The sequence below is a fragment of the Taurulus bubalis genome, assembly GCF_910589615.1.
Source record: "Taurulus bubalis genome assembly, chromosome: 15".
Lineage (NCBI taxonomy): Eukaryota > Metazoa > Chordata > Actinopteri > Perciformes > Cottidae > Taurulus > Taurulus bubalis.
In genome coordinates, this window is record NC_136603.1 from 4,234,748 (window position 1) to 4,246,886 (window position 12,139).

General features: G+C 43.0%; 1 protein-coding gene across 1 annotated transcript in view; it reads right to left on the minus strand.

The window, feature by feature from the left end:
• The window catches only part of dgkg (diacylglycerol kinase, gamma), a gene marked incomplete at its 5' end in the record, with an annotated part of 74,288 nt that overhangs the window by 17,792 nt on the left and 44,357 nt on the right, over positions 1-12,139 (minus strand). Inside the window, 2 exons of the mRNA XM_079231180.1 lie at positions 1,042-1,132; positions 9,622-9,686. Of these exons, the coding sequence (XP_079087306.1) occupies positions 1,042-1,132; positions 9,622-9,686 (156 nt within the window). The remainder of the gene's footprint in view (positions 1-1,041; positions 1,133-9,621; positions 9,687-12,139) is intronic.

Here is a 12,139-nt window from a genome sequence, read left to right on the forward strand (position 1 = left end):
CCCCTCTATGGGACATGAGCCAAACAAAATAAACTAAAATCTATATAAACATCAAATAAGTTTTCTACAAATATGGTTATTGATATTTGATGCAGTTCTTATCGCACCGTATTTTCAAGTGTTCATTTTTTCTTTTAGGTTTTGAGTAAGGGGATGAGACGTCATGATTGACAGCTGTGATTGACAGCTTCTCTGAGTGAAGTACTCACGGAGTCGGAGGCTCAGGAATTGTACGGGAGACGGAGACGCAACTTTAACTTTTCCTAACCATCATGGAGTCTGCGGTGGTGCTCGGCTCGTGATTGACTTATCGTGATCGTGACTTATACGGAGCGGACCCTCTTCCCGGAGTCCGGTGGCTGTTTCTATGGGACGACACAAACATCTGGCGACGGGCCTCTTTTTGGGCTGTTTCATGTTCTGAAGGCCACCGTAGTTGGTAGTATGAGTTTAGGAGTATTCAGTCGGCTGCAATTCGCAATCTCACCACTAGATGCCACTTAATCACACACGCTGGTATCATCAACACGAGAATGTTTAATTCCGACAATAAATAGTCAGCTGCATCGCAACAGGAAACTCGAAACACGTTCTAAATGGTCACCGATTTCTAAAGAGGGTCAACATTGAGGTTCTTATGAATATATGAATTAAACAAACGTAAAGCAGTTTGAGACGGCAGCGGCTTGTTTGCATTTTCCCCCCGATGGCTTCTGAAACTGCGTGTCTCGAGTCCCGCTGCGCTATAAGCACCCACGTGACGGATTATGCGGCGCCGTATGACAGAATGAGGCAATCAGTGACTTTATGGAGCATTAATTTGACGGCGCGCTATGAATAGCCCGCCTCATTAATACGAGAAAATCACTTTGTTGTAACTCTTTTGCGAACACATAAAAGAAAAACAGCATCTGAAAGTCTGTCAGCGACAAAGACAGAAGAGAAAACTTGTTGACGTGTAGTGTACACAGGACGTTTCATATTTTATTGTTTAAACACGGTATATTGTTGGCTATTTAAAGATGTTTTTCAGCTGCTCACCTCCACTTCTATGCATTCGTTCAGCTTCTTGCAGGTGGCGGAGATGGTCTCAGTGGTGCCGAACTCAAAGTACCAGAGCTTGTTCTTCATCCTGAGAGGGGAAACAGAAGTCAGACATGTTTTTGACCAACACGATATTACCCCAAGTCTCAAACATGCACGTGAGTCCACTGTTGGGAGCTCGCGGCGGGATTCGTTTCGGGTCCTCTGGCCACATATTGAAGCTGTCCGGGGCCTCGAGTCCTGTCACATTTTTGAATCCGACAGTTCAGGACCAGCCAGCGCGAGCAAAGCTGAGGCCAAAGCTGAGGCCAAAGCTGAGGCCAAAGCTGAGGCCAAAGCTGAGGCCAAAGCTGCACCCAGAGGCCTCAAAGCGGAGACGGGCTTGATTGGCGTTTCCGGTGCCCCTACGCCACGAGTTGAAACGTCAACATTGCCTCTGGAGGGGACGCGAGGGGGAGGGAGGACATCGCTGGTGCGATCGGGGTAAATATTAAATATTATTGTGATTCACCACGAGAAAAAAAGCAACCCACAGGACTGACTGTGCCGCTTTCGGCCCCACAGGGGTTTTGTTTTTGTCAGAGGTGACCTGGTGGATGTGGTTCTCTTCATATCACCGATGTCATTTGTGGCAGTTTTTAAGGAACCGGACAGAGTCTGAACAACGCGGTAAAGAGGGACTTACTTTCCGGCTCCTTCGACTACGTCCCTTGCTCTGAATGGGTGCTACGGGTGGTGCTATCATGTGACCAAAGTCCTGTACTTGGACACCCGAGCAAGACTCCAAGTCTCCAAAATCCAGAGAGACCACAGGAGGTCCAACCGGAAGTCTACAAACTCGAGTCCCTTCATCTTCCTCTGAAGGCTGTGCTCACGACAAACAGCACATCTGATGTGTCACCCTGCATCGCTCCACACATGACACATCATTTCATAAGAGTAGGCTCATTGGCACGAGGACACGCTGCTGACACAGACAACAGCAGTTTATTGACACAACCGCTCAGTCATACGCGGGTATGTGCCAAGGTGCCACATTCAAACGGAACTTAAAGAAGTCGTCGCACTGTTTCAGAAGGAAAAGGTTAAACAAAAAGATTCTCCTTTTCTTTACCCGTGCTCATCAACTCCCCGTGAACTTAAACCCGCACGGCGGACCTCAAACAAAAGCATGAAAAGAACTCGCGACTGTTTGTTCCACTTGAAACGCAACCGAAACGTCTTAAGCCGCTGCGCTTGTTCGCATGTTTTTCTCCCCGCTAATTGTCTTTCTGTCCCTTGTTCGCTCTCTTTCACCTTAATGCCTCCCCAGAAACCTCCGCCGCTGTCAAATCAGGGGGATTATGAGCATATTTGAGATCACAATTAGGAACGGTTGCGATTCTCAATGAGGCGAGCTGCCTAACCTCATTAAGCCGCTTCCACTTGAGAGACGCTCGGTAAAAAAAAAAAAATGCATCTAAAAAAAAATGCAATTAACTCTTAGTTTTTCCCTCTCGTATGGACAGAGTGCAACAGGGAGACAGACTACTTCCATAAGCCTTCTCGCTATTATTCCCATGTTCATGCACCAAAACTGGTGGCATGCCGGAACAAAAAGGATGTTAAATTATCTTAAAAACAGGGAGAGAGGGAGGGTGTTTAGAGGTGTTTCTTGTCCCCTTTTTTTTGTGTCTCCTGTTCAGTTTGCGCAGCGAAACAAAGCAAAGTACTTGTTAATTTATTTAATTCTATTCATCTTTAATGAATACAGTCGCCTTGAAAAAGATAACTTTCAAACCGTACCATTTCAAAGAGAATTTGTGGACCTGTTGGAATCACACTTGGCCTGAGAGAGAATACAGATTGGCTTTAAGGGGGGCAGCCGTGATGTTATGAAAACACGGCTCTGCAAAGCTCGGGGGCTCTGAAGCTCTGTGGACTGTATCCAGTTATCTCTCGCCCCCATTGTGCCCCTCGCTGCCCCTCCCTGCAGATAAGCATCTCCTGTAATCCCCAATGTGAGCAGTGACCTCATGACCCAGCCACCTCTGTCTCATACGACTCTTAGTGTTGTTGTAGAGGGTGAGCTGTGACATGTGATACAACTGAGAAGACCTCTCTGGATGATTTTCATGGAGAAGCTCCACAGACTGGCCTCACCCAGCTATACCTACAAATAACTATGCGGCGACACCACAGACTGTATAGGAAGTGGACGTAGTCATCGTCGTTTTAAAGCCTTGAGTTTGGGATATTCGGCCGTCGCCATTTTGGATTGCGGCCTTCGGCATGTTGTTGTTTTTTCGCAAACCTATGAAAAGAAGTTCTCATATTTAGAATGTGCGTTTACTGAGGGAATAAATCAAGAGCGAAGTAGATTCACTTTCTCATAGACTTCTATACAACCGGAGGAGTCGCCCGCTGGTGATCAGTAGAGAGAATGCGACTTTAACACATGCAGCATATACTTCTATACAACCGGAGGAGTCACCCCCTTGTGGTCAAGAGAGATAATGCAGCTTTAACACATGAAGCATAGACTTCTATACAACCAGAGGAGTCGCCCCCTGGTGGTCAGTAGAGAATGCAGCTTTAACACATGAAGCATAGACTTCTATACAACCAGAGGAGTCGCCCCCTGGTGGTCAGTAGAGAATGCAGCTTTAACACATGAAGCATAGACTTCTATACAACCGGAGGAGTCACCCCCTGGTGGTCAGGAGAGAATGCAACTTTAACACATGAAGCATAGCCTTCTATACAACCGGAGGAGTCGCCCGCTGGTGGTCAGTAGAGAGAATGTGACTTTAACATATGCAGCATATACTTCTATACAACCGGAGGAGTCACCCCCTAGTGGTCAGGAGAGAAAATGCAACTTTAACACATGAAGCATATACTTCTATACAACCGGAGGAGTCACCCCCTGGTGGTCAAGAGAGATAATGCAGCTTTAACACATGAAGCATAGACTTCTAAACAACCAGAGGAGTCGCCCCCTGGTGGTCAGGAGAGAGAATGCAGCTTTAACACATGAAGCATAGACTTCTACACAACCAGAGGAGTCGCCCCCTGGTGGTCAGTAAAAAAACGTCCATTCAACATAACTTTTGTCAAAAGATTTGTGAGAATGATTCGATTTCATTATTTGATTAAGAAATCTGTGCATGATTGTTTTTGTCAATACATTTGCACGTTTATGAGTATTTTACATATTGGTTTCTCTTTTACCGCATCATTATCATTATTTTTACGTTGGTCCTCAATTCCAATTGTGGACCAATCAGGTCCCACTACAGACTGACTATCATCACATCCTCTTTAACCATCAAGTTTCTAAGGAAAAGTGGTGAGGAAACAACATAGGATGCAATTAGTTTGACTATTGGAGCGCAGCAAGAAGGAACTACAGATTACACTTTGGAGAAAGTGCAAAAACAAAGTGTTTTGTCTCCGATTCATGCCTCTGACCAGCTGGTTCTCCATTCAATGTTTTCATCAAATATATGAAATATTGATGCATACAGCCCCATCTATGCCTTTACGGTAGATGGCGTGTAGGCACCTGAACTCTACAATAATCATGACTTATTGATCAGGTGCTGTCTGGAAGAATGCGCCTAAGACATACGTTGTTGTTAGGGCCTGAAAACAAGAGAAGTATATTGAAAAGACTATTTTTAATATTGATGAATGTACAGAACATCTTAACAACAGCAAAGATTGTTTGTGTTGACTGATTTTTATGTAGTTAACTTGTCGTAAGATTTTCAGCATAAATACATTTAAAAAAAGATTATCTTTACAAGGCCACATATTTTTAACAATTAGGAAACGTATTAAATCTGAGGTTTAAGTATTTGCAAAATCAGTCTAAATTGACATTTTGAAGAACATTCACATAATTGCCTTAATTACACACCGTAGTTATCGACTTTCCAGGGAAAAGTTACTGAGAGTGAGCAGACAAACAAAGATAATCCTCAAACGTGATCAGCAGCATGACAGCAGGGTTTGGGGTCAGAGGTCAACAACGTGCTGACATGTGATTTCTGATCCTCCAATCAGGTGAAACGTGCCAGTGACTTATTATTTAGGTTGAACAACGACTTCATTTACAAACACCTGGCATGAAAATATGTTCAGAGTGCTCCAACAGTGTATGTATTATTGTTTGTATTATTACTTTGATTAACACCAAGTATTATATTGTGGCTATTGAATACTTTTGTTTGTATTTAATAGGTTTCTGCAGATTAATTAAGATGAATAAATATATATAAAGATGAATATGTATATTTATATATATGAAGATGAATAAAAAAATAAAGATATATATATGTATTTTTTTCTATATATATAAATATACATATTCATCTTTATATATAAAGATGAATATGTATATATGAAAATAAATAGGTATTTATCTTTATATATATATATATATAAATATTCATCTTTATAAATATAAAGATGAATATGTATATTTATATATATGTGAAGATAAATAAAATAAAAATAAATAAATTATATATATATATATATATATATATATATATATATATATATATATATATATATATGTGTAGTTATCTCTATATATATATATATATACATTTTTCTTTATATACTGTATCACTGTATGTGAAAAAGTCTTCTAACAAGGTCTTTTCAATAATGTCTTTAACAAGGTCGTCATGTCTGTGCGTTTGCGTCTGGCATGAGTCAATTGTTTATATGCACACAAGAAGTCGTCCTTAATTGTGTGTTGTGGACGTTGGCTCACACGCTCGTATGCTCGCATGCCCTTGTCCGTCAAACAGGAAGTGGAGAGCGCGGGCGGCTTTCACACATAATCCTTTCAGGAGCCAGGCAGACATGGTCAGATTCATTCTGTCGGACTCGACGAACCAAATGAGCGCACGTTCGTTAGATTTCTAAATGATCATAAGTAACGCCCCAATAAAGCCAAATAAGGAAACGTGTCCCGCCCCATAAGTCCTACATTATCCAGATATCCATAAAGGAGTCTTTTTTTGTTAAGTCAGCAGCAATTAAGGGCTCTGCTGAAACCAAAGAACGGGGGGAAATGTTAATGACGTGTCACCTGAGGGTCGAACTGTCACTAAAATTAGGACATTTTCCGTATGAGAACATCTCGCCATCGAGGCCATCGATGACGACAGCGGGAGGGGGACAAATCATTTAAGATATTGTAGTAGTAGCATCAATAGACAATTTGAATGAACGGTGACATTCATTCAACACATTAGGATTATATCATCTGATAATAGGATAACAGGATAATGACAACAAACAAAAGGGATTCCAAACACGAAATTGCTTAAAAATCAATCAATAAGTGAAACGCTTGCACAGCTGCAGACTAATTGCTCCCGTCAGGCTTGTCACATTAAACATGTGCAGCTATACCTACGATAAATAACGCCCCGTGATTCAATAACCCACAAATGATCCCACAGATCATTTGGTATGTTTTGCTCGTTAATCGTGAACGAGGACGTGCAAACAAAAAGTGAAAAACGCACAAAAAATTAGTCGTAACTGTCCGTTTTATATCAGAATAAAAAGGTCCAGGACCACTCGCGCATTTTGGTGACAGCTTTTAAGAAACTTTGAGAGAAGAAGAAGCCGCATAAAGGAATAAAAGCAGGAGAGAAAGATGGCTTTAACACTTCCAAAAAAAATCCAGTTCACTTCGGACGACACACACACACACACACACACACACACACACACACACAGCATTGTCCCCGCTGTGAGAAGTCGTTAGCACCTGGGCTCCGGGCTCCTGGGGGTCTGACTACTGTGACCGTTGGACGCTGGTGGGTTGAGGTGTCAGGAGTCGCACATCCCCTCCGTCCCAACACTGAGGGGGGCGGGTTTGTGCTAGTCGACAGGCGGGGGAGTGTGTTAGAGACACACACACACACACGCACAGGGAGGACAGTAAAGTGGTGAGCTGAGTGCTACATGTGGCTACGGGCCTCTCTCACCGGGTCAAAGGTGAGCTATCATCTGCTGCACCCGGAGAGAGAGAGAGAGAGAGAGAGAGAGAGAATACACTCGTTCTCCACGATGAAGAAAGGACAGAAACCTACTCTGCCAGAAAACATCAGTCACGCGACAACAGAACAGTTGCAGTTGTCCGTCAGCTGTCTGTCACTCTGAGGAAAACAGAACAACCAGCAGCGCCGCTGGCCGACTGTAGAGAGTAAATAGAGCGAATAGAAATAGACTGAGCCGTGAAACGGCAACAGAGGAGTCGCTGGGTTTTACCTCTGAGTTTGTGTACGCTGAATATGTCTCTCCATATAGAGAGAGAGAGATGTTCCAGCCTGTGGTGCTGGAACATATATGTGGCCCAGGACGAGTGGATGGACGGCATTAATTATTGAATTTCAAAGAGTCCTTTCCTCTCTCTAGCCCTCTTCCTCCTCCTCATCTTCCTCTTTGTTACAGTGCGCAGAGAGGGAAGCACACATGTTGTCGTCATCATGCAAAGCGACATGTAAACACCAGCTTGGCCTACAAACAGCTGCACAGAGACTCCGGCTCCCCGGTGAGTCAGCAGGCGCTCTCTAAAACACGCTTTTATACTTCGCCGGTGAAAAGTACACACATGTGCGTTTTGGGCTTTTCGGGCGTGCTTTTAATCGTGATGTCGAACCCCTCCCCCCTCAGGGCCCTGGGCGACTTGTGCTCGTGTGCGTACTTAAGCGTGAACACAAACAGCGTACGGGGGACACAGAATGGCTTTTAAGCAAAATCCTGAACTTTGGATATTTTTGTGGATGGTGTCGGCGTTGGGGCCGAGGGTTGTGGACTTTAAAAGACGAGGCCGGCGATATTCTTTGTTTTTCGTGTTAATTTCGGTCAATAGCAGTGACATGGTGGATTATTAGGAAGGGAAAATATCAGTCACGTGGCTCCATTACGTGTTTTAATAGTTTCTAGCGTTGACGGTATATAAGAAGCCTCAGGTTCAGCATTTCAATCGTCGCCATCTTGATTTTTGTCTGTCCTTTGTTTACAAACAGCAGTGACATGAGAGGGTGGAGCTAAGAAGGTGACCTGTCAATCACAGTAAGCCCCGCCCCTAAAGCGTCCCCTGCTTTATGGTCTGTTTGACTCTAAATGACCATAATTTACTAAATGAACATCATGCTGTATTGAAGAAGACTTGAAACTACAGATTGAGACATAAACTCATGTTTACAATGTTTACTGAGGGAATACATCAAGAGAAGTAGAGTCATTTATATATACTTCTATACAACCAGGGGAGTCGCCCCGTGGTGGTCAGGAGAGAGAATGCAGCTTTAACATATGTAGTATAGACTTCTATACAACCAGAGGAGTCGCCCCTGGTGGTCAGGAGAGAGAATGCAGCTTTAGCACATGAAGCATATACTTCTATACAACCAGAGGAGTCGCCCCCTGGTGGTCAGGAGAGAGAATGCAGGTTTGAGGTACTAAACGTTTTAGGGGTCTAAAAGGGGCAATTTTGTGCACCAGGGGTTCAATAATTCTGTTGGCTGTGGACTCTCATTGTTGTTTAACAAGGATGGAGATCTATGGCACAGAAGCAGGCAGGAATAAGATGGCTTGGACACACAGGCAATACTCTTTTCATAAGATTTGTTGACAATAAGATCGTAGATTATCACTAATCTTATCCTTTACTCATATATTTGTATTATGTGGTTGGGGATATCTTCACCGAGCCTCTGGGTGTTTGTTTTTCTCTCTGGATACGACCGGAGCGGCACAGTTAATGGAGCACTCGGCTGATTTTTACGACTCATCTCGGGGAGTAAAACTCATGCTGGAGGAGCCGCTTTCAGGTTCGGAGTAAAAATCCCCCGATGATGCTATCATAGAAATTATCTCAAGATTATATTTGCGACGTCAAAACGTCAAAATAACTGAGTTATTGATTCCCATGTCTGAAAAGGTCTCTTGCTGATGCGCCGAGGCTTAATTTCATATTCTGGTCATCACCGCCGAGGTATTTCTTCTCCTCTGATGTCTGATCTCTGCTGAACTCTCATCTGTGTTATGCAACCAATAATTAGACTACCGTGCGCTTGGAGATACACCTTCTCTGCTGCGTAGATCTCCATTTACGCCATTTCTACCTTCATTCAGCTCACAATAAGAACGCTTTAGCTGAGAACCTTCCCTGAACCAACAAACACAAACAAACAGAAAAGATAATAATTGTGGTTCCAAACATTTCTGTCTGGATTATGGACCAGTTTGACTTCACATCCTCTAAGTGCAGCTTTAACACAAACGAGCCACACGGCCGGTGCATCGATTCCACTACGCGGGCGGGTTTTGTTCTGGTATTGATTGCTGACGATCGCAGCTCCGTGTGATATTGGGTTTCCATCGTAAAGGTCGCCGGTCGGTTATGAGATTGCTTGTTAGCTAATGATGTTAAAGCGTCCGAGCGGGGGGAAGGTTATCAGTTCTTTTCTGACTGGTTACACACCCCCTGATGTGAAATACGAGGATCCGCCTCCATCGACTGCATTTGTACTCCTTGTTGCAGCCGCTGCCGCTCACCTGCTGTTGAACTTCTCAGGGTGCTTTTCCCGCATCAGATGGAAGCGATGGGCGATGGAGGCGTCCTGCCGGAGGGAACAGAGGAGGCAACATTACATACAGTAAAAAAAATATAAAAATACACATTATCACAGCTTGATAAAGGTCACATTTAAAAAATATGTTACACTCCAGTTCAGCCGGCTCCTACTTTTAGACGAAACAAGACATTCATCCATATTTGGGAAGTGAATTAAAGGAAAATGATGGTGTTTGTCTCATTTTATACTTTCATCATCGAGCGTACCAATTATGTGTCGTGTCACTGCTTTTTCTTTTTTGGGTGACTGGTGAAGTAGTAGCCTATTTTTGTGAATTTATTGTTTATTAGACCACCTACAGGTTTGCACACATCTGCTGCTATAAATCATGCTCTATAATGCCACTCAGACCATTATATATTATAAACCATGCTAAATATGTTGATTTATTCTGGTATATATTACACTCCATATATGTGTTCTGTTATATATTATAATACACTTCCCTTTGATGAGTGTGTAAACAGAGAAGCCAAATTAAATGTATGTATGTTGTATTAAAATACAATAAAATGCAAATACAAGTTATGTTAAATTATCCTGTATCACACCAATTCTATACTGTATTATATTTTATATTCCAAAACACAACGTTAAGCAAACTGGACAGTATTCTGGCATTTAATAGCACAACAATCTCGGTGTATTTATTTGGTCTGAAGTTGGATGACGGTGAAGAATCTGAAGAGAACTCTTGACTTATGGCCCAAAGCAGCGTGGAACGAAAGGTCACAAATTGATTGGAGCGGGGCCTCGGGCCTCGGGCCTCGGGCCTCAGGCTGGACCCGGCCCTCCTCCTCCGCCTCCTCCTCCTCCTCCCATGTGTTTAACCCCTGGCCTCTGGGTCAGAGGTGAGCGTAACCCTGATCAGTCACGAGAGCAGCCTCGGTGTGACCTCACTCACAGACCGACACAAACAGCACCGGGGGCCCGCGCTGTCACTGCAGCATTATGGATGCTCTAGCGCTTAGCAGGCAGGAGATGCTTGATAAGATCCACAAATAATGTGACAGAGGTTCCACCACGAAACTTTAAATCTCCTTTTTAAAACGTGTGGGCGCTTTTACAACACCTCCAGTAGAGGGAGGGCGTATGTTTGTGGGCGTATATCTCGCACTGGTTCTCTTTTTTTGTTGCAGAAAATACGCTCTGTGGCAAACAAATGTGTATGAAACTTGAACATGTTTTGTTCCGCAAGAAAATCTTTGCAAATTTATTTATTTCTATTTTTATTTTGAAGTGTTTAGCAGAAAAATAGTTAAGCTAACGTCATTTAGCCACTTGTTAGCAACCGGCTATTTTTAAAGACGCGTAACAGCTTCACAATTCACGATTCATTCATGATTTTCTTGTTTCTCACATTGAAATCTCTAAAGTTTGTGTTATCTTATTTCAGGCATATAAACAATAGATCTTTGCGACGCAGTCACCGGAAGTGCAAAACAATGCATGACTCATTTCTGGGTTTTGGGATTCATTCTTGCAGCACTCTATATCATTTATTTGCCAGGTATGCTACACATACGAGGAATGTGTCTTGGCGGGTGGTGCATACATTAGACAACAACAACAATCTGTCTCAAATATGTCTCAAATGCAAGCTGTTATACGACCATTAAGACCGAGCACCATCCTGCATGACAACACGCAGCAGCGCTGGTCTGGACACTTGAGCTCTCGGTGGATGTGATCAATGAAAGCGGCTTTAATGCGACTGCTCGTTGAGTTTGACCAGAGCTGCTGCTCCTCCGCTCGGGCCCCAGGACGTGATCTGGTCTGTTCCCCCAGATAAACAGCCGCCGTACGTATAAAACAAGCAATGCATGCGCTCATAGATTACATTGATTTAATGTCAGAGGAAGCAACACAGCTAACGTAGACGTATACGCGGCCCGCGCTGTGGAGACGCCGCGCGGCAGCTCGGTGGATGGAAAGTGTCACTCTGATGTAATGACGTTAACGCATGAAGACAGAGTTGAGGGCTGTTTAATAACACCATCTGGTTCTGCTTAACAGAGACAAGACACATGACACAACCCGACTTACTGCCACCAGTTCAAGACGATAAAGACTATGAAATACTTAAATGAATTTACTGCTGTAATATTCAACTTTAAATATATATATATATATATATATATATATATATATATATATATATATAACTGGAAGCTACAATCACAACAAAAATATATTAACTGTATTCCATGTGGAGACGAACATGTTGAAGGAGTCTTGCAAAACAAACACTTCATCTGATCCAGTAAGTTCCCATATGAGGGATAAATTATCCTTTATGCAATTAGACTAATTGGGCTTCAATCAAGTAATGTCGTTTTATTTTTTCATGCATCTTTTCGAGGCGTGATATTGTGTTATTTTGTATAGCTGATACATGTTTTGCACAGCATGCAGAATATCAGTGGAAGGGTATAATT